We start from the raw sequence: 25,995 nt of genomic DNA, 5'->3' as shown, positions 1-25,995 counted from the left end.
GACCACTGAGCACATCATGGCAGTCATGAAGGGACCGTCTGTGGGCACCCACCTGCCTACTGGCTGTACTTCCTGCCCTCCCGCTGAGGGACCCCCCCACCATTCTGTCCCTTGCCCTTTCTCACTTCCTGTGCACTTCCTTATGCCCCTGGGTCCCTTCTGGCTGTCATAGGCAAATCTTTTGCATGGTGTCCCTCCCCTAAATTGAAACTGGAAGGTCAGCACAGAGAGAGCTCAGTCAAGGTTATGTGTGACACTTTGTCAGCTGCTTGGTGGGGGGTATTAGGTTCGAACTCATAATCTTGTATATGCCAGGCAGGCGCCATGCCACTGCTGCATCTCAAAATGCACCAGAAACCTGGGTTGCCCAGACACTGATCCCATTTCCCCCCAGCCCTTCCTGAAGCCAGTAACAACCCTGCTGTCGCCAGCTGCCCACACGGAGGGCCCCTGTCTCCCTGTAGACCCACTGTGCCAGTTGCTTGTGGTCCCCTCGCTGTACCCTCTGCACTTCTAAGATGCATTCTCTTCCCCAGGATATGGGCAAGTTCTGCCTCACATACGAGGCCTCCATGACGCGACTCTTCCGAGAGGGGAGGACCGAGACTGTGCGCTCCTGCACCTCAGAGTCCTGCAAGTTCGTCCTGGCCATGGTGGACCCCACTCAGACGGTAGGTGCCCTCCGCCAAGGACACAGTTGAGCGTGTTCTCCTCAGGGAACTCCTGTGTGTCGTGTGAGTCCTGCCTGCCCCAGCTACTGCTCCCTCCCTCTTGTTAGGGAACAAAAAGTATTGAAAGAGCCAAGGGTGGTGACAGTGTGGACACTGTTTATACACTGGAAATCAGATTATGCATCCTTTTTTTTTTTTTTTGTCTTTTTCTTTTTTTATCAGTACCAGGGATTGACCTCACGACCACACACTTGCAAGGCAGGTGCTTATGCCACTGAGCTAAATCCCCAGCCCCTAAAGAGTCAGGGTGAGAACGTGGTGGCTGTCACATGGAAGCCTTGCCTATCTGGCTGTTAGCCTTGTTGGAGCCCCGTGTGCCATGATCCAATCACCTTCATAGATAAAGGAGCAGACTCCGATGGATTCTGCCACCTGCTGGGTTCCTGACTGGCAGGCGGCTGGGGTCAGGTCTGTGCCTGGGATTCTGACCCCACAAGTATTTTCCTGCAGCAGGCTGGGAAGCCTGGATCAGGGCTTTCTGGCTATCCAGCCAACTTCATTGTGGAAAGATACTCACTTCTGAGGAAAGAAGCCAGAGGACAGACAGGTGGCTCTGCTTGTCCCTTTTGGAAGCCTTCAGGAGGAGCCTGGAAGGCTGAGGCTTCTTGGGCAGGCCACAACCTTCCTGGACCTCCATGTAAAGGGCACGGGGTGGTCCCGCGGCAGAACTCAGAAAAACCTCTTGGGGTCCCATCTACAGGCCTGAGCTCAGGCCTGTTTAGCATAATTACTAGCCGGATCCAAGGTGACCTGAGGAATAGGTCTCTGTTCTGACATGGAGAGAGCACATATGTTGCCTGTTTAGCAATTATCTCAGTTTCACAGAGAAGGTGACATGGGACCTTGAAAATGCTTTGCCAACAGACACACCCTGCCACCAGTGTTGTGCAGGCAGGAATCTGGGGACAGACAGGGTGATTAGTTGGGGATGCCTTGTCTGCTGCCCACCCTGGCACATCTCATGGGGACCTTGTCGGCCAGTGTTCTGTCAGGGTGCTGGAGGGAAAGTGGCTGTCACCCTTCATTGGAAACATGGATCCATACTGTGCGACCCAAAATGTCTAACGCGTGTCCTTCCTGACCTTTGTCCTTTAGGCGGAGCAGAAGCTCAGGTTGTTTAAGGCAGCGTGTGAGAAGCATCAGCACATGTACCGCCTGGCCATGACCGGCGCTGGCATCGACCGCCACCTCTTCTGCCTCTATGTGGTCTCCAAGTACCTTGCCGTGGAGTCCCCTTTCCTGAAAGAGGTCAGCTGTCTTCTGGGGCAGAGCCCAGTGGCTTAGCGCGTGGACTTGCATATCAGAAGAGGCCCAGAGAAAGTGGGCCTGTGGGCGGAGCTGTCTCAAAAATGAAAGATTTGAGTGGCAGCTGTCTTGGTGCAGTTTTTCAATGACTGGCGATGCTTTGCTGTCATAATCACTCCCTGGGCTTAGTAGATGTGAACAAGCCCACAAGCTTAGATGACAGTAAGTTAGAGAGGGTTTGAGTATCTATCACCTTTTGTTTTTGTCTTAGTTAATTTTCCCTCATTGCTGAGACAAAATACTTTACATCTATAGTTAAAAAGGGAAAGGTTTACTTAGCTTATGATTTGTAGAAATTTCAGTCCATTGTCAGATGGCTCCAAGGCAGAGTGCCTTTGCAGAGGAGAAACAGTTCTTGTCAAGCAGAAATTAGCAAAACAAAAAGGACAGCCACAGTTCTCTCTGCCCCTTATCTCTTAGGGCATGTGGAGTGGGCAGCACTCACACCCTTAATCCTAGTGCCCTAGAGCCCTGCAGTGCAGCAGGAGTCAATTCTAGCATCACACAATCTAGATTCAGCCACCTCTAGAAAAGCCTCTGACTATGTGAAGCTTTGGGGGACATCTAGACACAAGCCAAAACAGTTTTTGTTTTGCTACTGTACGTTTGAGACAGGGTCTTGCTAATAGTCCAGGCTGACCTTGAACTCACAATTCTACCTCCTGAGTAATGGTGTTAGAGGCACTGAAAATTTAGCAGGAGCTGGTACAAGTCTGATGCCAGCGTCCCCAATCCAAATCATATCAAGACACATCTGCCACTTTCTCTGTCTGAGATACTGTGTGTTGTGTTAGCCCCATCCCACGGGCCTTCCCTGGTTCTGCAGTCACCAAGATGCTCAGACTGCATTCAAACTTGGTGATCCTCCTGCCTCAGCCTCCCGAGTGCAAGCATCGTAGGTATGTACTGCCGTCCCCAACTTCATTTTCTGTTTAATTCACCAGGTTTTATCAGAGCCTTGGCGATTGTCTACAAGCCAGACCCCACAGCAGCAGGTAGAGCTCTTTGACTTCTCCAAGTACCCAAACTACGTGTCTGGCGGAGGGGGCTTTGGACCGGTAAGTGCAGCTGGGGCTGTGATCCATGTTCATGGGGAGACCTGCTGGGTGGTGCCCTCCGGTGACTCATGTAAACTTCCTGGCTCTGCAGGTTGCTGATGATGGCTATGGTGTGTCTTACATCCTTATCGGAGAGCACTTCATCCACTTCCACATTTCTTCCAAATTCTCCAGCCCCGAAACAGTGAGTATGCAAAAATTTCTTTTTTATTTTTTGCCCCTTTTTTGGAAACAGTTCAGGCTGGCCTTGAGCTCACTTTGTAGCCCAGGCCGGTCTTGAACGTGAAACAATCCTCCTGCCTCTGCCTCCCAAGTGCTGAGATTACAGGCCTGCCACCATGCCTCGCTGTGTTTTTACTTTTTTTTTTTTTTTTTTTCATTTTTCTTTTTTTTAATCGGTACTGGGGATTGAACTCACGACCTCGAGCTTGCAAGGCAGGTGCTTATGCTGCTGAGCTAAATCTCCAGGCCCTATTGGTTTTACTTTTGAAGGAAGCACACAGTTAGTTTATCAGAAATTTTCAATTTCATTATCTGCATGTATTGGTTTGAACATTTTCAGAAATTCTCCTAATCTGATTTTAGAGAAATATATTTTATTTGGCATCACTTGCTTACCTGTGCTAGGAGAGGTAACTTGAAATCTTAACCTTCGTGTGCTTCTGGAGCTTTCCAACTCTATACCTTTCGGAAGGTGGGCAAAGAATAATGTGCACAAGCCACGAAATACACGTGATGGAGCAGGGGCTGCACGGTGTCCTTCATGGATGGGACAAGGGACCTCTTTCGTATGGCACACTTTGCCCTTATTTTTATTCTCCGTCCCACCTTGTACTTAGCCTTGAGCAGTGCCAAGTTTGTTTTTTTTTTAACTAAAATAAGAGGAAATCCTTAAAGATAGTTTATCAAGAAGGATATAGGTAATGGGAACAGGGGGCAGGGAAATGGTCACCACTGGGACGCTGGGATTCACTTGTCTGCTGTGTTCTATGGAATGCAGTGATGCCAGGGTCTCTCACCAACCCATCACCTGTTACCCCCGTGCCCTCTGTTTGCTTCAGCCAGGGTGTAGAGTACTGGGAGAAAGGCATTTGGATTAAATTCCGAGTCATTAGAAATGTGAAGGTTTGAGACACAGTCTTTCCAACACGCTAATGTGCTTTGCCTTTTGTTTTTGAACTGAAGGATTCTCACCGCTTTGGGAAGCACCTGAGAGAAGCCATGGGCGACATCATTGCCTTGTTTGGGCTCACAGAGAATTCCAGAAAGTAATTGACCTGGCGCCACAGTGAAGGGAAATGGACTCTTCTGAAACAAACCAAATGAAGAATAGGTATCAATCCTGGGTGTCGTTCAGGATGAAAGTTGCCCTTAGAAAAGTCGCAAGTTTTCCTTCCAGCAAGATCTCGTTGTTTCTGTCTCCCTGGAGCTGTTGGTACACTGTGAAAGGCGACCCTGCTACTTCTGGGTTGGCCCTGGACTTAGCACCCCCTATTGTACTTCTTAAGGGATTAGAGTATTACTGGGTTAACAAAGGAATTAGCAGGGTTGTGGCTTCACATGTATTGGAAATGTAAATGACATGCTTCCTCCAAGATGACCAGGTACCTGGTACTTGCCGGTCACAGCGATGTAAGCTTGGCTTCATGAAAAAGAAGCGCTGTTTCCATTGGCAGTGTAACAGTTACAGCTGACACAGTGCACTAGCTGAAAATGCTGTGCCTGGGGTTTGTCACCGGGTGTGACAGTCCTCGGTTTGGTAGCCTGTGACTGCGTCTCCATGCTTGAAGCGGGTCGTAGACCTCAGCCTTAGAGTTCCTTAGCCTGCGTGTCTTCAAACCCAGTGCCTTAAACGTGAAGGCGGGTGGGGGAGAGGCATAGGAAATGTTTATTTTGTGTCATCTTTGTGAAGGCGGGTGGGGGAGAGGCATAGGAAATGTTTATTTTGTGTCATCTTTGTGTGGCACTGGAGTCGGGGGGTCGTTGCCCCCTTCTCAGTTCGATGAGTGTAGCTAACCCGAAATAACTGTTTGCTATGGCTCCCCTTCCCTACAAGACCATTCCCCCTGCCAGGGGTAGTGCTGCTGGGTTCCGCTCCTTGGCTTTCTGTCACTGTTAGGCAGCAAACTAGACCAGTTGTGTCAGAAAGGGGAACAAAGGACACAATGGCCAGCTGCTACCTATTTGGAGATGTGGCTGAAGAATACAATGCTGTGCATGCCTCAGGATGAACGTGTCCCCTTGCTTACAAGTGAGGAGAGCCAGGCTCTGGCCACCGGGACAGCAGCGGAGTTTGAGGGAGGGCAGGTCCACCTCGCCATGGCCTGGAGATGGAGGTCTTCCTGGACACCAGCAGATTTCCTTCTGATCCCACCTGGTCAGAGAGGACTTGGTTCTCTTTCTAAAGGAGCTGGAGGTGGCTGGAAGTGGCAGGCTGGATCCTCTGGGTGACACAGCCAAGTGTCACAGCTGATGGGTACTAGGTGCACACAGCCTGTCCTTAGATAGGAGTGCCTTTACCGAAAGCGCCTGATTGACCACAAAGCAGTTAATCATCGTCTGTATTTACTGTAGATGTAAAGATCATGGAATAACATTCCCACTGCCCCTGTCTGGCCTGTTGTGACAAACTTACATGTCCAGTTTTTAAGCTGTGTATTTATTTCTCTGACCACTTTGTCCTCACCGGCTTTGCCCCACTTCTGTGCTCTGGTGGAACAAAAGTGCAGGTGTGGTACAGGAGTACACACAAGGCCCTCACTAATGAACAGATGCATACTTATTTGTGTATATTTTGCAGTGTAAAATTCCCACTTAAATGGGCCAAAGATTTTTTCCTCTTAAAATTAAGGAATTAAAAACAAAAGGAAAAAAACAACAGTAACATTCCCCCCAGATCTTCTGTGGTGTACACAGTGAGGCAGGTTTGGGGAGAAATCACTGCCTCTGCCCAGGCAAAGTGTAACTTCTGGCCAAGAGGCAGTGGCCAGCAGCAGTTTCTATCTGGGCCACCTGGATCGTGAAGTAATGACCACTGACCAGTCTATCACCATGCGTTCACACATGAATTAGTGCTCAAAGTGTTTGGGCTTCCTTCTCAGGTTTTAAATGTTTCAAATGTAATTGTTGCTAATCAGTGCAGTTATCAATGCAGTTTTATATTCTTTAAAGGAAAGAAGAGTGGGTTTTTATTATACATGTCAAAAGGGGGAGGTAAGAGTATTATGTATTTAATTTAATTTGGAACAAATGATAGTCTTAACTCAGCCACTGTTTGAATTTGTTACTGTAATCTGTCCTTGGCGTGTAAATACCATATGCTCTGTGGATGTAAGTCTTAGAAATGCATGATGTGCATGTAGGTTATCATTAATAAAACATTAATTCCTGTCCACTACAGTATGTGTTTCTGTCTCCTTTGTTACACTGATAAGGGGGGTGGATTATATATCACGTAGGACCCCAGAGGAGCAGAGTGGACAGCTGGGAGGAAAAACGTTCAGGCAGAGCCTGCTGATTTGCATTTGCATTCCTCTGTTCCTTTGCCCAGTGCCTGGCACATAGCAGGTGCTCAGCGAATACGTGTCCAGTGATGAATTTCGGTATCTTCAGATTTCATGAACATCTGTGCAAGGCACTGGGAACCCCCCAGCAGCCCTGCCAGGTTGCAGCTGTGGGCTCCAGCTCTGGGGAAGAGCTAGAAGATAGAGCCAGCCAGTGGCAAGGACCTTAGGTACCGTGTGTGGGACACACAAGAAGACCCTGGGGGGGCCGGGTGGAAGAGCGAGGAACACACCTGACGGAGAGTGGGTTGGAGAGATGCAGAGCCATCAGAACATCTAGGAACAGGTACGAGTGGCTGTGCAACACCGCATGATACTGTTCAGTCCACGCCCAGCTGGAGAGTGCATGTCAACTCTCGTCAGTTGGGATCTTGCTCGGGCTTTCCTTGGGCTCTGACTGCGTGCAGCTTCCTTTACATCCCCAAGGTTTGGGAAACCCCAGCTGGCTTCTCACGTTTGCACACTGGGATTATTCCAGCTGTAAAATGGGAGGAAGGCCATCCCACATGTGCAGATCCGGGAAATGAGGGCTGAAAGGCAATGAGATAGGTAACAGGTTCTGGAGAATGGCGGCATTATCTGTCATGTTGAAATTCTTCAGTAGGGCAGTGATGCCATTTATAAGGAGAGGCTGCCCCAATTTTCATCTGAGAAAAGCATTAGAACTTCCTGTGGTACGCTGCCCCACCCATGGAAACAGTGCAAGTGCCGGGGAAGTCTTACCAAATTCTGCCCCACATGGCAGCTACACCACCAAGCAAATGGCTTCGAGTCCAGTACATCTGTAATTAATTAACTAGTCTGGACTATATTGTAGGTGATTCATGAGGTAGGAACACCAAAACAGTGAGAAATTTGTTTGTACTGGGGGTTGAACCCAGAACCTTCTCATTGAGCTACATCCACGATGTTTTTAGTGCTTTTTTAGAGAAAAAAAGAAAAACAAAAAAAGGGCAGAAACAACGAAGAGTTTCAAAAAAAAGGAAGAAATCACTAGTTGATAAATGACATACTGTTATCTTAGAAGTAGTTGTTGAAGTTACAAAATCAAGGTATAAAAAATGGAGAATCAAACAATGACAGTACAGACTATTCTGTTTGAACTAACAAAAACAGTAGTATGATTATCTATCTTGCATACTTAACCATACAGTTACAGTCTTGAGAACACTTTCTCTTTCAATATTACAATATCTATTGTGCATTTTGGACCTTATTACTTTGTTTTTTATTACTTTTTATACTAGAGACACAATATTATATTTGCAAATATGAGTGATTTATTTCCAAAAGTGGGCATCTGAGATGAACACACAGTTCACAGATGAAGATACACAAATGACAAATACATGAAATGTTCACCATCACTGGTCATTTGAGAAATGCAAATTAAAACAGCGCTGAGGGGGCTGGGGATTTAGCTCAGCAGCATAAGCGCCTGCCTTGCAAGCAGGCAGTTGTGAGTTTGATCCCTGGTACCGATTAAAAAAAAAAAAAAACAGCACTGAGACTTCATCTCACTCAGAAAAGAATGGCTGCCATCAAGAAATCAGCCAGTAACAAATGGTGAAGCTGTGGGGAAAAACAAACACCTCCACTGTTAGTAGAAGTGTAGACTGGTACAGCCACTATAGAAATCAGTATGAAGATTCCTCAAAAAACTAGGATTGGAAGTTCCATTCAATCCAGCTATTCCCCTCCTGGGTATTTTCCCAGAAAAACTGAAAAAGTCATGTCACAGCAATATATGTGCACCCATGTTTAGAGCAGCACAATTGATAATAGCTAAACCTTGGAAACAACCCAAATGTCCATCAACCACAGAATGGATGAAAAACATGTGGTATTTTAATACAATGGAATACTACTCAGCTATGAAAAAGGATGATCTTAAGGCTTTTATAGGTAAATGGAGGCAACTTGAGACTGTCTTCATAAGTGAAATAAATCAGACTCACACTTAGTGTTTATTTTGAGACTGTCAGGCTGGGCTTGAACTGGTGAACTTCCTAATCCAGCCTCCTGGGCTACTGGATTTACAAGAGTGCAACCCCACTCCAAACACCAGTGTTGTGTTGCTCCCATTCCATGCTGCAGCATCGAGGATCGGAAGAGCATGGAGGTTACAAAGGTTGTACCAGCAAACCTGTTCTTCTGTCCACTGGCGATGCTTTGTCTTGAGAGCTCAAAGCGTAGAAAGGATTATCTTGATTGAGGTCAGTTATCAAGATAGCGTCTTAGGTAGAGCTGCTTCAGACTTACTGGGTGGCCTCAGTTTCCCAATTTGAGCCCGAAGCCGCTGATCCCGGTAGTGCTCCTCCATTCTCCTAAGTGAAGAAGCGACTGGGGCCCCGCCCCTCCCCTCCAGGCCGTGCCCACCCAGTAGTCTCCGACCGCGCCCCCATTCGGACTCAGGCTCCGCCCCCTCTCCGGAGACCCCGCCCCTTCAACTGCCAACGGCACCCGCGCTGGAGGCCATCAGCAGGAGGTTCACTGACTTCGGCCGTCGTCGGGCCTCCCGCTTCCCCTTGACAGGCCAAGTCCCCGGGGCTGCAGGCGGGGAGGAGGCGACGGGACCCTTGCCCAGCGGGCGTGGACCGGCGCCCCTCACGCAGCCGCTCGGAGCAGGTGCGCGGGGCGATGCCCGGCGCCGCGTCCCGGTGCCACCCCCATGGAAGAAGCCCCTCTGCTGGGCGCCCTGACGGGCCCCGACGATGAGACGGCCGCCGACCTGTTCGGCCCCGAGCGCGCGTCGGAGGCGGAGTGCCGCGCCCGGAGCCCCGCCACGGCGGTGCCGCCGGAGCCGGACGAGCTGCCGGTGCTGAGGGACGCCTACCTGGGAGTCGCCGCCACCGCCCCCGGCGAGGAGCCACCCGCCGCGGAGGACGCCGCGCCGCCGCCCGCCTACAGCCTGCGCGTCCTGTCGTCGCTGCTGCCTGCGCCGCTGGGCGCCGGGGTGCGGGTGATCCCAGTAAGCGCGGCTTCCGCGGGCGTCGCGCCCGCCGGGGTCGGTGACAGGCGCCGCCTCGCGGGCGGGCGGGCGGGCGGGAGTCCCGGGTCGCGTAGCCGGCGGGTCCGCGGTGGGGACAGGGGGCCCTGCCCTGCTCCCTGCCGAGGCGACCTTGCCCCGACTTCGGAGCTGGCAGCTCGGAAGCAAGTGTGTTGGCTCGGGCCCTGTTGTCACCGCGGCCCTGGGGAGGAAGCCCCTCAGTGGTAGCATAGTGAAGGGTCAGGTGTTCGCATCTTAGCTTCTAGTTTTTTGGTTTTGCTGCTAGGGTTGGAGACCAGAGCCTCGCTCATCCCAGGAAAGGGCGCTCTCTACCACTAAGCTACCTCTCCAGCCCATCTCACTCTTTTTTTTTTTCTTTAAATATATCAGGCTTGTTATTCACACCAAGGACTCCGTGCTTGTGTTTGTTGAAATTACGGTGTTGTTAGATGGGCCCTCAGGCAGTAAGAGCTAGTTCTTCAAGTTCTTGCAATAAAAATCAGAGCCTGAATAAATTTTGCTGTTTTAGCTGATTGCCTTCTTTGGCTACAGAGAGTCACTGCTAATTCTTTGCTTTCTTCTTGTTGAAACTAAAAGAATCAGGTCCCCCCCACCTCTTTCTTTTTATGAAATGAATCAGATTCCCAAGGAAGCAAAATGTGACCTCCTCCACCACCACCAAAGGTCCAGCTTAGAACGCTAGATTTTACATCCATTCAAGAATTTTAGGGTCTAATAAGCCTTTGTGTAATATTTTTAGATTGGAGCTTTACTCTGTATGGCATACGCCATGGCTGCACAAGCTCAGATTTCTGCTTTTCTGGTTCTCTTTTGCCCTAATCTATGCTCTAGTGCACAGGAAAAGGTGGGGTAGAGCATGGGGCCTCTGCCAGTCTCCCCTTGACCTTAGAGGAACCTCAGAGTTGCAGCCTTTTCCAGGGAAAAGACCTCCCTAAGAACCTTTCCAGCTGACTCCAGACCTGAGAAACCCGTCTTGCCACCAGGCGGAGCTGGGGTCCCAGCATGTCCTGCCTGTCTGGTCCCAGCTCTTGTCCCTCAGAGGGTTGGAACAGGGCAAGGAACTAGCTGATGTTAAAGACAGCACAGTTCTTCCTGATGTCATCCAGGTTTGACAGATTGCTGGTCTGACAAAAGAGAGACTTTGCCTTTTGAATTTTTATGGACTGTTTGCTAAATATACAACTTGGGCATGTTAGCATTTACACAGTGCCATTATTTTAAAGTAAATATCCAGATGAATTGCTATTGTCTTTTAACCCCTCCTGGACATTTATGTGCACTATTGCCCTTCATTTAGATTTAAAGCAGAATTTTATTGTAGTGTAAATGGTTGAGACAATATTTGCATGGACTCCAGGACATTGATACAGCATTTGTTGGTTATAGGGAGACAAGTGAAATCTGAACTTTGATGGAATGTGACTAGAAGGAGCAAGCAGGAGGAAAGTTCAAGATTTCTGCATTTTATCAGATTTGGAATGTTTAAAGCTATAGCTTGAGAGCTAGGTAAATTTTTCTGTCTCCTCTAGATTTATTCCCAGGTGCTAATCTGCCAGGGTAAGGATTTGCCAGTCCGTGGTAGTTGCTACTCTCTGGGCCTCTGTGTTTGAGTTACCCCCGTGTTTGGTAAGGTAGTCCCTATTCTGTGATTTCCTGTGAGGCTTTGGGATGTTACCTTGGGGTCAGCACCCACTCTGAAGGACCCTGACCGGCCTCCTGGCCTTCTAGGAGGCTCACCTATGTTCCGACAGGCAGCCCAGGTCGGTAGGGCTGAGCTGGTGGGGACCTTCCTTACACTCTTAGCAGACGCTCGAAGGAAGCATCCTGATTTTCAGACTCTCAATTCTGATGATGATTTTTCTTAACCACTGGGGACCTTTCAGTATTTACGGTTCCACTGATTTTTCAGTAATGTCATTTTGTTTCTTCCTGCTTTTTGTTGTTTTGCTAGAGTGTCTTTGAGTTGAGAGTTGTCACAGAAGAGTGCTTACAGATGAAGCTGGTGATTATCCCGTCACTCGCTGTTTCATGTTAATTACTGTCCTATTTTGTCAGGAAAGGACTACTACCAATGGTATAAATATTACTTTAAATACATCTGCAATGATAAATTATAAATACCACTAAGATATCACTGAAGATCAGGGAACTCCATTTTGTGTGCTTTAATTTTGTAACTTGAACAACTATTTCTAAGATAACAATCTGTAATCTATTAACTAGCGATTCCCTACTGTTTATTCTTTCTGAAATTCTGTATAACTTGTACCCTTTTTGTGTTTTTTTTCTTTTTCTCCTTAAATAAAATTTTAAAAAAATCTAATAAAAAAAAGACAAGAAAAAAAAAAAAGATCAGGGCACTCCTAAGGTAAAAGCAGAATAATTGATGACTGTTTGAACACAACCCACTGAGCAAATTTAAAGGGTGTATGGTAAAGGGGATGCTCTAGAGGTGTCACCAGGTTCCCCACTCCGGTGGAGCAGGGGCTGTTACCCAGTACAAGAGATATGTCACCAACTGTGGAATGTCACAAGCACCACATACAAATTTCTTTTCCTTATCTCACAGTTTTGGTCCTGAAGTGTTCTCCGTCCCCTGGGGCTGCAGAAATGACTTGTCACCTTTTCTAGGGAGGTGATTTAGGGAGGATAAAGGCTTCAGACACACTTGGGGAGAGGGGGAGGGAGGACGGCACAGTACTGTACTTTAACTCAAACTTACATATGGATCTCACGTTTGCTCTGTATTGTACAATGTGTCCACAAGTGTTCTCTGAAATAAAGATTGCTTTTCCTAGGTCGAAATAAAGGAAGCAGGTAGCACTGTGACAAGTAATCTGGAGGAAGCAGCTTTCCCAAACCCTCTTGTGCAGGAATCCTGTTGTAAGTTTCTATCATCCCAGGAAGCGGAGGACGTGGCCAGCTCCTCTCCTAAGAAAGACTCCAGCCCGATGGTAACTACCGTGGGTGTTCCCTGTGTCAACCCGATGTCACCAAGCAGACAGATACCCATCTGTTACTTCTCAACTTATTTACTTGTTGGGTCAGCACTTCAGTAGGGGGTCCATCTGCAAAGGGGGGACTGTCATGATAGCCTTGGACATTTTACCTTTTACCTCTGAGATTCTCCTTTGTACTTGATCTTAGCCAATCAAACAAGAATGGGATGTTGCTGTGTCCTTAAGGAGAGTAACCACAAGTGATTTCCATCCACCATGAGCTGGGCATTGGGCACTGGGTGGGAACAGTTGAGCCCCATGTTTTGGCATGCTGGTGGGGATGCTATAGCTTCAAGGCAGAGGGCCCCCCTTTGGTTCCTTCCTTTCTTCCTTCCTTTTTTCCTTCCTTCCTTCTTTCCTTTCTTCCTTCCTTCCTCCCTTCCTTCCTCCAAATATCTTTGTTTTTTTCTTTTTAAATTTATTTATATGTATTTTTTTGAGACAAGGTCTTGATATACAGTGTATAGTTCAGGCTGGCCTTGAACCCACTATGTAGCCAGGCTGGCCCCAAACTCATGGCAGTCTTCCTGCCTCAGCATCCCAAGTACTGGGACTACAAGCGTGTGCCACCAGAGCCAGCCTCCTTTCAGAATTCTGATGACAACAGTTAGCACTTGTGTAGGAATCCAATCTGTCACTCCTGGAGTTTACACCTCTGCTGTTTCATTTCATCCTCCTAAAACTCTAGGGCGAACATGACTTTTATCCTTGTTTCATGGACAATAGAGACATTACTGACACTGTCTCCATTAATCTTCACCATTGTCGTCATAAGTGATGTGCCTAGAAGTTCTGATCTTACGCAGTGAAGACCAGGCCTGGGGTCCCCAGGGGATGTCCTTTAGCAAAGTGCTCAGTGACTGTCATCCCTCCAGCAGCTTTCTAGAATGAGACCCCAGGCTGGGGATTTAGCTCAGCGGCATAAGTGCCTGCCTTGCAAGCACGAAGTCGTGAGTTTGATCCACAGTACCAAAAAAACAAAACAAAACAAAACAAAACGGATGAGACTCCAGCTCCAGTGTACACCCGTGATTCTGGGAAGGAGCATCTCTGTGTGGTCCCCACACACTTAGGCCACAGGTATAGACAGTGTCCAGGAAATACTTGCAAATGAGCTCCCCGTGAAATTTGGCTTAGCTATTGCACACACTTGCACCCCCCTCTGACTGTGATTCTGCTCAGGTCCTGGGTCTGACAGTGGAGATTTTCTGGGGCCTGAAGACCTGCAGGATGACTGAGTTGATGTGGCTTCTTAAAACTGCCCCCTGACTTCCCCAGGCTGCAAGTGGATGTTGGTAGAGGCTCTGAAGGGTCCACCCAGGAGTGCACAATACAGAGCGGCCTGTCCTCAGGTTTCCCTAGTTTATTACACATGTGTGTGCATTGCTACAACTGTGTCCATCAAATACAAAGAAAATACCACTAGATATGAGCATTGGCCTTTCATGGATTGTCAGGGGCAGGGACCTACCCTTCCTACCCTCTCGGCTCTCTATTATTTTGATGACATTGACCTTTATGCTCATCTGAATTTTCCTGTCCAACACCAGTGGTGTTGTCATTGGAATTGGGAACTCTGTGGGGAAAGAGATCGTGGCTCATTTGGCCATTGTGTCCATGTTTTATGTCACACCGAAAGCTCCATCAGTGCTTTTGCTTGACTGATAGGAGGGACTGACAGACTCGCTGAGAATTTGTTAGTAGTCAAAAGCCAAATAGGGAATCTGATGGTGAGTGGCAGGGCCAGCAGGGTTGATGTGGCTTCTTAAAACTGTCTAGTTCTTGGATTAACTTTTCTAAACTGTCAGAAATAAACAGATGTATAAAATGTATTAAATAATAATGTGTGTGGCAGGAGAGAACAACACAGTAAAACTGAAATTTAGTCTTCATATGTGCCCAGTCAGGTACATAGTAAATGAATGGAAAGAATATCTTGTGTCCTGTGTGAGCTGGGAAGGGAACCCAGCTAGGTCTGAAAGGTGCCAGGGCCCACAAGCAGCCCACTCCTACCAGTGCAGGCTGCAGAATAGAGCGCAAGGTGCAGGAAGCTCTGCATGTGGTCACCCGGTCCTCACACAGCCTCAGTGGCCGGACCCCTGTGCGGGAAGACAGGAGAAGGACCAGTGTCCACAGAGCACAGTGCAGGAAACGTCTCTGGGAGGTGTAGGGAATGGGTACCCTAGAGGAAGAAATGGAGGATGGATCCATAGTTTGCCAACTTCCCCTAAATTCTGGCTGAAAGTGCTTTTTTTCAGATTTGAGTTTGCTTCGGTTCAGATGACTGCAGGGATGAGACCTGACTGCTGTTTCTCATTTTAGGTGATCTGTCAGTTGAAAGGGGGCACACAGGTGCTGTGTATAGACAATGCTGGCACAAGAGAACTAAAAGCCCTTCATCTGGTTCCTCAGTATCAAGACCAAAACCACTGTCTACAGTCAGGTACAGAGTAAATGAATGGAAAGACTGTCTTGTGTCCTGTGTGAGCTGGGAAGGGAATATGGTTGGCTTTAAGTACAGAGTACAAATGGAAGAGACATAATAGTAAGCAGATGGTTTGGCACACCTCCTGGGCCACAGTAGTGAGTGACATACTCTTAGGACGGTGTCTGACAGTATCCACCCCCGATTCTGGGAAGGAGCATCTCCGTGTGGTCCCCACACACTCAGGCCACAGTAGATGTTGAACTGCCTCGCATGTCCCATCACCAGGCTTCTTGGCATTCCAGCAATCTAAAACCAGGGTCAAACCCGGATAGTTTATGTTGGCCTGTGAAGTCTAGAGCAAGAATAGAAAATGTGACTGCTAATCTCCACATTCCCTCCTCTGGGGACAGGCAAATGTCTCCATGACATTCACTTTCCTGTGGTGGGTGAGCTGGGGCTGGGCCTTCCCCGAAAAGGCCCCTGGCTACGCAGGAATCTCAAGCCTCGGTTCTCTGATCCCGGGAATCTCAAGCCTCGGTTCTCTGATCCTTGTAGGTCACACACAGCAGCATCTATAATATTCTCTGCATGCAGAAAGATATTTTTTCCTATGGCAAAATCCTAACTCCTTCAATTGACAGAAAGAGAAGGTTCATATAATATTTTCCAGTTCAGCCTCTTTGGAAGGTGGTACCGGTCCCTCCCTAGGCTCCTTGCATATATGAAATATGCTACTTGTATATTAAACATCACCATAAAATAGTGCATCCTTGAACCTCAGATCGTGCTCACTCAATGGATAGAAGCCCAGAGAAGGAAGTTTGCTCAGTTAGCAGGGGTGGGCACTCCAGAGCACCAGTCTGCAGCCTCCTGTGTTTCAGGGGGTGTCCCATAGGTGTCACTGATCTTTCATCGAAAATGTAAACCTACCCTGTGCCGCCTTGGTGAATTTGCTGCAGCCCTTGTAAAGCCTGTCACAGCTGGGGAACCCGTGCAGTAATAATGTTCTCTTACCATAGTGAACTATCTCTTGGGGACTGAGATCAAGTAACTTTATGACAAAGAAACAACAACTGAAGGTTATAAGTGAAAAAAAATCCTGCTTTAAAAGGTTTTATCAAATAAAAATACGAGTAGATTAAGTAACTTTGTATATGATAAATTCAGAATGTATTTTGGTACTTTCATCCATGTACAAGTGTAAGGAGAATAATGTATGCTACCAATTAATTTTAATTGTATTCCTTACAGATGGCCCCAAACCACTGACTACTTTAGTAGGAAGATTCTTGCCAGTACCAGCAAAATTAAATCTCATTACACAAGTGAGTCATTTTTTTTAAAGCAGAATATATTTATTGAAAGAAAGGAAGCTTCTGTCCAAGAAAGACAGAAGGGGTCCCAAGTGGGTTGCCGAAGATCCTACCTTTTCAGGGGTGTTTATAGAGTGAAATCATGAGGTGAGGTGGGTCCATGGTCAACCAATCAGATTCTGAGTGTAGTTACTCAAGGTGAAATTGATTAAATCAGGATCCGATAGGAAGTCGAGTCACATAGCAAGAGGGCATGAATATAGGATAGGATATTTGCTGGTAAAGGCTGGGTTAATGGCTCCTTCTGGCTTCCTCAAGGTGATTGATACCTATTTAGAAGTTTAGTTCTTGACATTTATACTTAGGATGTGGTTGCGTTTGTTTTGCCTTTTGTCTTGAGATCTGGCTGGCAGCAGAGGTATCTTATCTCTTCCAACGTTGTAAAATATCTGATCTTTTGCACTGGCTCCTTCAAGAGCCTAGTCCTGTCTGGCTGCCTATAATATTTCTACCTAACTCAATATCCTATAACATTCCCCTTTCTGAGGAAATACCCCTAACTGCCCTGAGGGAGAAATGGGCGATCACCCACGTGGCTTCTTCCGGGGGTCGTAATTGTTGGCAGTCAGAGACACTCTGCGATAGACAGCAGGCACTTTCATCTTGGGTACGCATGCAGATTTAAGTCTGGAGGAGACAAAGCCAGAGAAACAGTTAAGTATGCATGGGCCAAATAATAGAATCAACAGGATAATTACAAGTACAGTTAATAAAGATTTTCACCAAGAGGAGCTAGTAATGGCTTCCCATAAGGAGGATAGGATAAGGTCCAGGGAATTTCAGAGTCTGAAGTGTCATTGAGATATTAGCAGAAGGATGAGGAACGTACACACAGCATTCGGTTTTTACAGTTGCATAAGTACCCCGCTGTGCTGCTGCTAGAACATCAATGCCATCTGATTTTTGGAGGACAGCCTGTCTCATTAATTTTACTTCTTTATTTAGGAGAGACCAGCTGTGGTGTCATTTAGGCCTGTTGAGTATAGTTAAGGACTTGATAGGTATCATATAACTGTTTGGGCAAGATCTGATAGATTCTAGTAAAAAGAATTTAAAAGGTATCTAGTATATTATTGGTTTTATCTGTATCATTACTTGGGGTTTGACACCCTTTAGGCTAGAAAAAGTTGTAAGTAAAGCATGTATAATCACACTATGTATCCAAAGTCGTGTGTAATCAAAGTGTAAGCATTAGAGCTGACAAGTTTTTTTGTTTTTTTTTTTTGTCTTTTTTATCGGTACCGGGGATCAAACTCACAACTGCCTGCTTCCAAGGCAGGTGCTTATGCCGCTGAGCTAAATCCCCAGCCCCTAGAGCTGACAAGTTTTAAAAACTGCTTTTAAGGGGACCATTGGCTATTAGGTCCCTTTACTGATGAGTCTGAAATTTTTTAATAATCCCTCTAAATTTTTGATAATATATGAGAACCAGATTAATACATTATTTTGACCAATGAAAAACTCTCTTAAAGTTTGTATATGAACAATATGTACTGTATTTGAAAGACTAATCTCAGCCTTGCTGATTAATTGGCAAGCTGGATATATATATTATAGTATTTAGACAGGATAAAATTTCTCCAGGGGTGGGGGCTGAGCTTTTAGGCATAGCTAAAAGGAATGTGTGAAGAGAAAGTTATCCTAGTTACAGTACAGCTTAAGTAAGATATTTTTTTGGAGACTGTTTCATTGAGGTATGATGCCTGGAAGGAAGGCCAGAGTTGAGAAGGACAGAGGCATGTGCCAATGGCCAGCAATCGGCTAGTTTTTACCATTCATGACAGAGTCATTGTTTTAATTCAAAAATACGATTGGGCATTATTGTGTCTTGAAATTTCAGTTGTTGCAGTTGAACTCAGGAATAGAATTTATCCTCCAGTTAAAAATCAGGAGTGAAACAGTTATCAAGTATTGGATCCCTTTAGTCCCAGGGCAGGCATGGGTGATACAGGGGAACAAAACTCCTGACCTACTATATGTTTGTGTTCTCTAAAGTTGAAGATGGAATTTTAGGAATAACGGAGGTTAAGAGCAGAAAGATTGAGAAAGAAAGCTTCTGTCAGAGAGAGACAGAAGGGGTCCTGAGTGGGTTGCCAAAGATTCTGTATTTTCTAGGGACTTTTATACAGTAAAACCATGAGGTGAGGCGGGTGTAAAGTGGGGAAACTAGGAACTTGTGAGGTAGATGGGCGTGAGGTGGGACCGAGCTATGGTCAACCAGTGGTCAACCAAGAAGTTTAACTGTTTAGGTAAAACTGACCAAATCAGGGACAAATTGGGAAGCGAGTCACAAAGCAAGAGAGCATTCTTAGGGATCAGTGTCTCTTCCTGTAGGGGGTTGGGATGGTGACTCCTGGCTTCTCAAGGTGATCCACACCTAATCCCTAAAATTTATACTTACGAGTGTGGTTGCATTTATTTTGCTTTCTGTCCTGAGATCTGGCCCACAGCAAGAGGTTGTGTGTCTCCTCCAAGGTCACCAGACATCTGGTCCTCTGTGCCAGCTTCTTGGAGGGCCTAGCCTTGTCTGACTGCCTATAATATTTCCAACCAGCTCAGCTGCCTGTAACATGGGCAGGATGGAGTGAGGAGACACGATTCCTTGCCAGTCCAGGGGGACCCGAGTTGCCCTTCTCTGCAGCCTGCTGACCCTCACCATGTCCCCTTGCTAACCTTGTGTTTTGCAGTCCCACCATGCCTCAGAGCTGTGGAGCTCCTTATTTCAATTGTGATGGCACCATACTACCCACATATTGCATATAATTAGGAGACCCATGCTTTTGTCTCTTAAGATCTGCCAAAGGGTGTTCCTCCCCACAAGAGCCTTCTCGAATTCCCCTGGCACAGCCAGCCAGTCACTGGAACAGCTGGTTTCTTGCTCTGTACAGTACTGTGACTGTCTTCTGTTGTCTGCATAGGCTCAGAGTCCACGTGTGTCATTCATTTCTGTAAACTGAGACCTGGCAGAAGGCCCGTCGGGTGTGGGAACTTTGCTCACTTGCATCAGAACAGGTGCTGGCCTGAGACATTACGCACTCACAAATGAAACAAAGCAAAGCATATAACTACTCTCCTGCAGCTTACAGTTTAGTGCAGGAGGCAGGCAACAAACAAACTTAATAAGTAAATGACAGTGTGTCAGGAGAGCAGAGGAGGAGGATTAGGGGTCTGGGGGCTCAGTGAGAGAGGTGGCTTTTAGGTTTAAACAGGGTGGTCACCTTTAAACCAGCTCTATGTCTCCAGGTGACGTCTGAGGAAGTCTTGGAAGTGGTGAGTGAGCATGTGGTTATCACAGGAAGAGCATTCCAGGGAGAGGGAACAGCACAGGTCTCAAGGAGACTGCAAGTGACAGCAAGGCGACATGGCTGGGGGGGGCAGTAGGGAGGGAATGCAGGTGGAGGGCAAGACTGTGGCTTTCACTCTGCTTAGAAAGGAGCTGCTGCTTGGACTGGGGATTTAGCTCAGCAGCATAAGCACCTGCCTGGCAGGCACTAGGTCGTGAGTTGGGTACCAAATGGGGGGGGGGGGCGCTGCTGGAGGAGGATCAAAGTGGAGGCAGATGGACCTGCGGCCATTGTAACCTCCATGCAAGATGATGGTGGCTCAGACCAAGTAGTAGCAACAGGAGTGGCAGGAGGTGGCTTCTCAGGACTTTGTAGTTGAGCCAACAGGATTTGTGGCTATTAGACTGGATGAAGGATATAGAGATGGAGGAGTCAAGGGTGGAGTAAGTTGGAGGCACAGCTTCTCAGCAGCTCTGTGAAGCCACACAACCTGCAGACCTTGATGGCACCCCTTTTGCTGATTTTCAGCCTGAACAAATGAAAAGGTGGAGTCCGCATCCGAGAGATGCACTAGTGTCACTGTTTCAGGGGAGTGCAGGAGTTCCAGTTCTGCCTGAGCTAGCAGGCGGAGGGGTCTCTGGCGCCCCCTGCAGGAGTGAGGAGGTGAGAGGGGAAGGTCTGAGCAAGAGTGAAGCTGAGCTCACCGGCACAGAGAGGGTAATGAAAGCAGTGTGAGCAGAGGAGTCTGGGAGACAGACGGCAGGTGTGAACAGTCTAGGAGACAGCAGGTGTGCATAGATGGGATCTATTATTTCTCAAGTTAGACGTCAGCCAGGAGGAAAACTATGCTAAGGGGTGCAAGAGACAGATGGTCTAGGCCACAATTGGTGAGCAACCACTCTGGAGCCTGCTCGTGCTGCGTAGATACCTCGTTCTGTGGCTTTGTCCACACACACCTCTCTGTGTGAGCCACCGTCCAGGAAGGCGTCCTCACACTTGCGCTGCCACCTCTAAGATGCAGCATGAGGAAAGCCAGTGAGCACAGCCTCCTGCCGTCGCCGCCTCTCCTTTCACAGCACGGACAGTTCTTTTAACACTGCAGTTGTCACATCCCAAGGATGCCTTGCTTCCCTGTCAGACCCCAAGTTCTGTGTTTCTTAGAACCACTCCATTCAAAGCATGGTGCCCAATGACAAAGACTGGCATTCCCTTGGAGCCTGTTAGAAATGCAGAGTCTCAGGGCTCACCCTGGCCTTAGACAGACATTATGAATGAGAACGTGCATGTTAACACCCCCAAGGTGGTTTGTGCACACAGGAACAAGGATCAGCTAGAAGCAACACCTTAGGGTTCACTCCTGGGAGCCAGACATCGCTGAGGGAACCCACAGGTTCTGGCATAAAGTTGTCCTAGATTAATAACCTATGCAGTACCTAAGAGGCATCTGTGTTTCCTGCCTTACTGTGAGGCTAAATAAGCAAAATGGGAGGAGAAGTCACTTTACCTAGTTTATCCAAAAAGGAACTGTGAACTGAGAACTGTGAAATTCCCTCTCCCGAAAGGATGCAAAACCCTCAGGCTGCTGTTTGGATATGGCAAGGAATGCCCACAGCTCAAGCCAGAAAAGAGTGGGGACCTTGGGAGGAAGCCTCGCGGGCCTCAGGATTCTGATGGGTCCTCAGACAGGCACCCCCTGGGCAGTTTCCCAGGGCCTTCCAGCCTCACAGGTGGTGATGACACCAGACCGCAGGAGGGACAGGAGACAGGAAGTGAAGAGAACGGATAACGGGTGCTTTTCCCACACTTCTGGGATAAAGCTCACTTTAATTTCCATTTTTGGGGGGTAGAAGGACAAGGATAGCATGTTTAGCTATGATATCTGCAAAGCATTTCAAATCTAATTTTATCCCATACTCAGAAGAAAGTTAGGCCAGTGTTACTTGGCTCCCCACCCCTTTTCCTGCACCTCGGCGATAGAAGGGAAATTAAGCCTGAGAAAGCAGAGGACCTAGGTGGTGCACAGCTGGAGGGGCTGCTTTGGAATGTGTTAAAATTCCAATTTTTTTAATAGATGAAAAATAGTGACTACCAAAAAACATCAAATGTCAAAATCTCTAAGAGCATAACAAGAATGCTTTTAGTTTATGGAAAGTTGTAATTGCCTTTATTTCACAATTGCTAATTCATAAAAAGGAGCTAGAGTTCTATTGCAGTACCCCCACCCCAGCAGCCAGCCTCCCACTGTGGCCCTGCAGCCCCACTTCTGTCTCTCTGTGTTCTGGAGTCCTGTGGCTATGTTAAATGGTTGCCACTGGATTACTTGCATTGATGATAACCAAAAAAAAGAAGTAAACTCGCATATCTTGCAACTATGTGAAACTGAGGCCAAGCTAGAAATGGCAACAAGCCCCAAAGCTTGGGCACAGCACAGGGGACAGTGGAGTGGAAACCCCGGGCTCCCCCAGAGCAGGCTTCCCTGGAGATAGCCTTGACCTGGTGTGCTCAGGTGGTAGTGGATTCTTTGTGGTAATAAGGCCTGGACATGGTTCAAAACAGACTGTGATATGGACCCAGAGTGGTGAGGGTAGGGATTTCAATGATACCCACAGCCCGCTGAGGGAGAAGGATGTTTATCTATGCACAGAGGCCAGCTGGCTGGAGCGCTAATGCGAAACATTTTCCCTTTGCCTTTGGACAGCTTGACAATGGTGCCCTCCCGTCGACAGCCAGTAGCGGGCCTGCTTTCCCTTCGGAACCAACTCTTCCAGGGCCACCGAAAATAACCTTGGCTGGGTAAGGATTAAAAGCAATGCATTATCACTTCCTTTAATGTAAGAGTCACAGAGGTTTTCACATACTGTTGGGGTTTGCTGTTATACCACAGAGTTAGCTTCAGAAAGTTTAGCTCCGACCTGACCAGAGCCCCTGACAACCTGGCCGTGCACATGTGGTTGGTTGGTGTTGCTGTAAAGCCTGGTCTAGAGCAGCCCTTGATTCCCGCTCCACTGTCCCCTGTTCTGCGCCCAGGCTTCGGGGCTCGTTGCCATTTCTAGCTTGGTCTCAGTTTCACATAGTTGCAAGATGTGCTGTTCTATTTCTTTTTTGTTGCCATCCATGCAAGTAATCCAGTGGCAGCCACATCACACAGGTGGTGACTGCAGACTGCAGAGCTGCCTCTGTCCGCCGCCTCCCATGCTAAGCCAGTGCCACCTCTGTGGTAGGGTCCTGGAGAGCCTATCCATGCCTCTGATGGATGTGGGCTGCTCTGAGCTGGGACCTTGTCTTGCCATTTTAAAGTAGTGTTTTTGACCATAACTAATTCAACTAACCAAGCTGGTTGAAATGCTTCGTCAGGTTCACATTTGTGTGCTGACCTTGGTCTGGGTCGCCCTTTCTCCTGAGTCCTGAAGTGAATCGGTGAGATCAGTCTGTCCTTGCCCCTGAGGGCATTGTGGCTGAGTCTGTGTTGTCATGAGTCTGAGGCCTGGAGGACACCAACACCTTGGGAAAGGCAAACTGGCATCTGGGAATGGCCAGCTCCTGCAGGGTCCATCCATGGGCACAACATAGCCTTGGTAAGTGCTAAGAGAGCTGTTGTAGGAAGCCAGGACTGAAAGACTGTTGAATGAAGTCCCTTGGGGTCCCTAAAGACAGACAGAGTCCGGTCTGCCCTTAGAGCTCTGCTTTGGCGCTGGGAGGTGGCAGTATGTGGGACTTGCTGACTCGGTTTAAGCAGGTTTTCCTTCAGCCGAGGGCTGCCAGTGACTGTGATGGACAGGAACTATGTGGTGGCACTGTCCTTGCTTCACTGTCTGCTGTGATGGGTCATCAGGACACAGTTGGTATTGTCATTGGTCATGTTGTCATTAACATTTCTGGGAGAAGCAAAAACTTCTTAAGAACCTTCTAGCTTCTGCTGATAGCACTGCATCTTCAGTTGCATGATGTAACCTGAGATTCCACGAGCCTTGAGGTGCTCATGGGAGCTTTGTGTGCTCTGGGTCCATCTGGTCAATGATACTGTGCCATCGTGTGCTCCTGAGTGTCTGGAACTGCGTGGGCAGTCTATATTAGATTTTCTCAGCCATGTGTCTTTCTTTATTTTGAAGTACTTATGCAAGATACAAAAGCTGTTCTCATTATAAGTGATGTAACAGGAGCAATATGAGCTTTTTTTTTTCTTTGCTGTAATAATTACTCAAATCACCATCAGTGTTCTGAACCATCTCTGATGATTTTCGTCTCAACACCCGCAGCAGTAATGCTGTTCAGGACTCTGCCAGTTTCTCATTAGTAAGAAGGGAGCGCTCAGAGAGCTGTTGCTGGTAGTTTTGTTCTGTATGTCCCCAGCTACCGATTGACTACATTCTTCGCCCCTGCATACGCCTTGAGGGCCTTCTTGTGACTTCCACAAGATACCAGGGTCAGCCTAGGTCTTCAGATATCAGAAAAGAAGCTCTGTCAGCCTGATACGGTTCCAACCTATCTAGCTGAGCTGGCGATGCAGATGCAGAACTGACCCAATGTCGTTCTCAGAGCTGGTTACTGACCTGGCTAGCTCATTAATCTTTGGTTATCATAGTACTAAAAACTCTCTTAATTAAAGCCGTAATTAAAGTCCTGCAGGTCTCATGAAGGTGAATTTTCTGCTTTTGTTGGCCCTTTTTACTCTAATAGCAATGACGTTGATGATTTTTATAGACTGGCAAAAAAATGATGTTCCACTATTATTATATCGCATTAATAATGTGATCCTCAGACAGGTTATAAATGTGAATCCTGACCCATAGCTGATGCTTTCATTTCTGGTGATGCCGAACTTCATGATGAAGACTATTCAGAGCCTGAGTCTCTGGAAGTTTGTCCTAACGATGAGGCGACCTCTCCTGGTGGGCTGGGTCATTATAATGCTGCTCTGAGGCGGTATAGAGTTCTGACTTTTAGGCTGGCCCAAGAGATGGCAAGTGGAAGTCTTTCACACCTCATTGCCGTTACGGTGGGCGCGTCCCTTCCTGTCCCCTGCATACCGTTTACTCGCGGCTAACATGGTGTCCACTTGTGGTGCTTTTTCACATGAGGCATCTTTTGACCCATAATAAAGAAACTGCAACCTTAAACATAATCGGTTCTACTTCCTTCAGTAGTAGTTTAATTTTTTCATATGTATTAAATTACCCTGGGCCTGAATTACAGCATTTACAATTATCATAAAACAACATTGTCATTAACAGTGAATTATGTACTATGTTATGCTCTCTGCACTTTGAGTTTTCTATCTAATGTCTCAATTATATCTGGTTGATTCTTCCATGAGAGATGCTATAAATTGAAAAGATACTTATTTCTCATATCCTTTGAAGCCCTCACCTCTGTCCTGACCATGTGACACAGGCCCTTAATCCAAGCATGCTGGCTGTAGAAACTCACTGAACCCTTACTGCCTCGGTGTCTTAGAACTGGCCGCAGAGAGACTGCTAACCAGGGGGCTCAGACCCAGGGACAGAAGAAATGCTTGGCTCCCTTGGGCATAAGAGCCTGAATTATAACCATAAAGCAAACCACACAGCATTCATCCTGCACCAAGTGCTGTTCTAGATCCTTAAAAATTTTAGGCTGGGGCATAGTGGTGCACACCTGTAATCCCAGCACTTGAGAGGCTGAGGCAGGCAGAGTGCCATGAGTTTGAGGCCACATAGTGTATTCAAGATCAGCCTGAACTACATAGTGAGATCCTGTCTTAAAAAAGAAAGAGATTTAGGACTCAGTGTGCTCTTGGCCAGAAGCAGCAGTGCCCTGCAGAGACAAAGCCAAATGCCCGATCTCCAGGAGACTTTGCCCAGTGCAGTAGCTGCTCATCTGCCAGGCCCTGCTCGTACTCTTGAGTTTCCCCATGTCCCTCCTTTCACGGCCACTAGTCCCACTTCTGTCGTGAGGTCTCACACTGAGTATCACGTCTGAACAATGCCCACATTTAACACCTGAGCCGCGGCATTCTTCCTTCTCCTCTGCAGATGGCAGCCCAGCAAATCACAGAGGCAGCTGTAATAATCCCTTCCAAACTGAAGGAGAGCCCCCAAAATCACATGATACACTCGAAACACACCCCAGTAGTGTGGGTAACGTTGCAGTGTGGGCAGCCTTAACATTGGTATACTGTTTGGACAATGGTTTATCCTCAATGCCTACTTCCCATTAGTATTCAGGGGGTACTTGGTGGGCGAGAGCACAGACAGTAGAAAAAGAA

The 25,995-nt window shown here is 47.5% G+C and overlaps 2 protein-coding genes and 1 long non-coding RNA gene across 7 annotated transcripts in view; 2 read left to right on the top strand and 1 right to left on the bottom strand.

Moving 5' to 3' along the window:
* Cpt1a (carnitine palmitoyltransferase 1A) overlaps positions 1-6,493 on the top strand; it is a 54,736-nt gene extending 48,243 nt beyond the window's left edge. For all 4 annotated transcript variants that reach the window (XM_003468316.5, XM_063227661.1, XM_023564426.2 and 1 more), the window contains exons 15-19: positions 537-671; positions 1,827-1,979; positions 2,981-3,094; positions 3,186-3,278; positions 4,280-6,493. In XM_003468316.5, coding sequence (XP_003468364.1) covers positions 537-671; positions 1,827-1,979; positions 2,981-3,094; positions 3,186-3,278; positions 4,280-4,366 — 582 coding nt within the window. In that variant the 3' untranslated portion in view covers positions 4,367-6,493. The remainder of the gene's footprint in view (positions 1-536; positions 672-1,826; positions 1,980-2,980; positions 3,095-3,185; positions 3,279-4,279) is intronic.
* A 3-nt stretch (positions 6,494-6,496) lies between these two features.
* On the bottom strand, positions 6,497-8,753 carry LOC134470906 (uncharacterized). Its single transcript, XR_010040117.1, has 2 exons — positions 8,616-8,753; positions 6,497-7,187 (listed from the first exon to the last, which is right to left on the bottom strand). It is a non-coding gene; the product is annotated as an uncharacterized LOC134470906 (long non-coding RNA).
* The window catches only part of Tesmin (testis expressed metallothionein like protein), a 53,132-nt gene continuing 35,795 nt past the window's right edge, over positions 8,659-25,995 (top strand). The window contains exons 1-5 of one of the 2 annotated variants that reach the window (XM_063227664.1): positions 8,659-9,628; positions 12,466-12,621; positions 14,989-15,109; positions 16,346-16,419; positions 22,450-22,544. In XM_063227664.1, the coding sequence (XP_063083734.1) occupies positions 9,329-9,628; positions 12,466-12,621; positions 14,989-15,109; positions 16,346-16,419; positions 22,450-22,544 (746 nt within the window). In that variant the 5' untranslated portion in view covers positions 8,659-9,328. The remainder of the gene's footprint in view (positions 9,629-12,465; positions 12,622-14,988; positions 15,110-16,345; positions 16,420-22,449; positions 22,545-25,995) is intronic. The other variant, XM_063227663.1, reaches the window with a different exon arrangement.

Source organism: Cavia porcellus, unplaced genomic scaffold (genome assembly GCF_034190915.1).
Source record: "Cavia porcellus strain 051 isolate PalLab524CR breed Dunkin Hartley unplaced genomic scaffold, mCavPor4.1 scaffold_17, whole genome shotgun sequence".
NCBI lineage: Eukaryota > Metazoa > Chordata > Mammalia > Rodentia > Caviidae > Cavia > Cavia porcellus.
The sequence above is the reverse complement of the archived record's forward strand: the minus strand, read 5'-3'. Positions and strand labels throughout refer to the sequence as shown.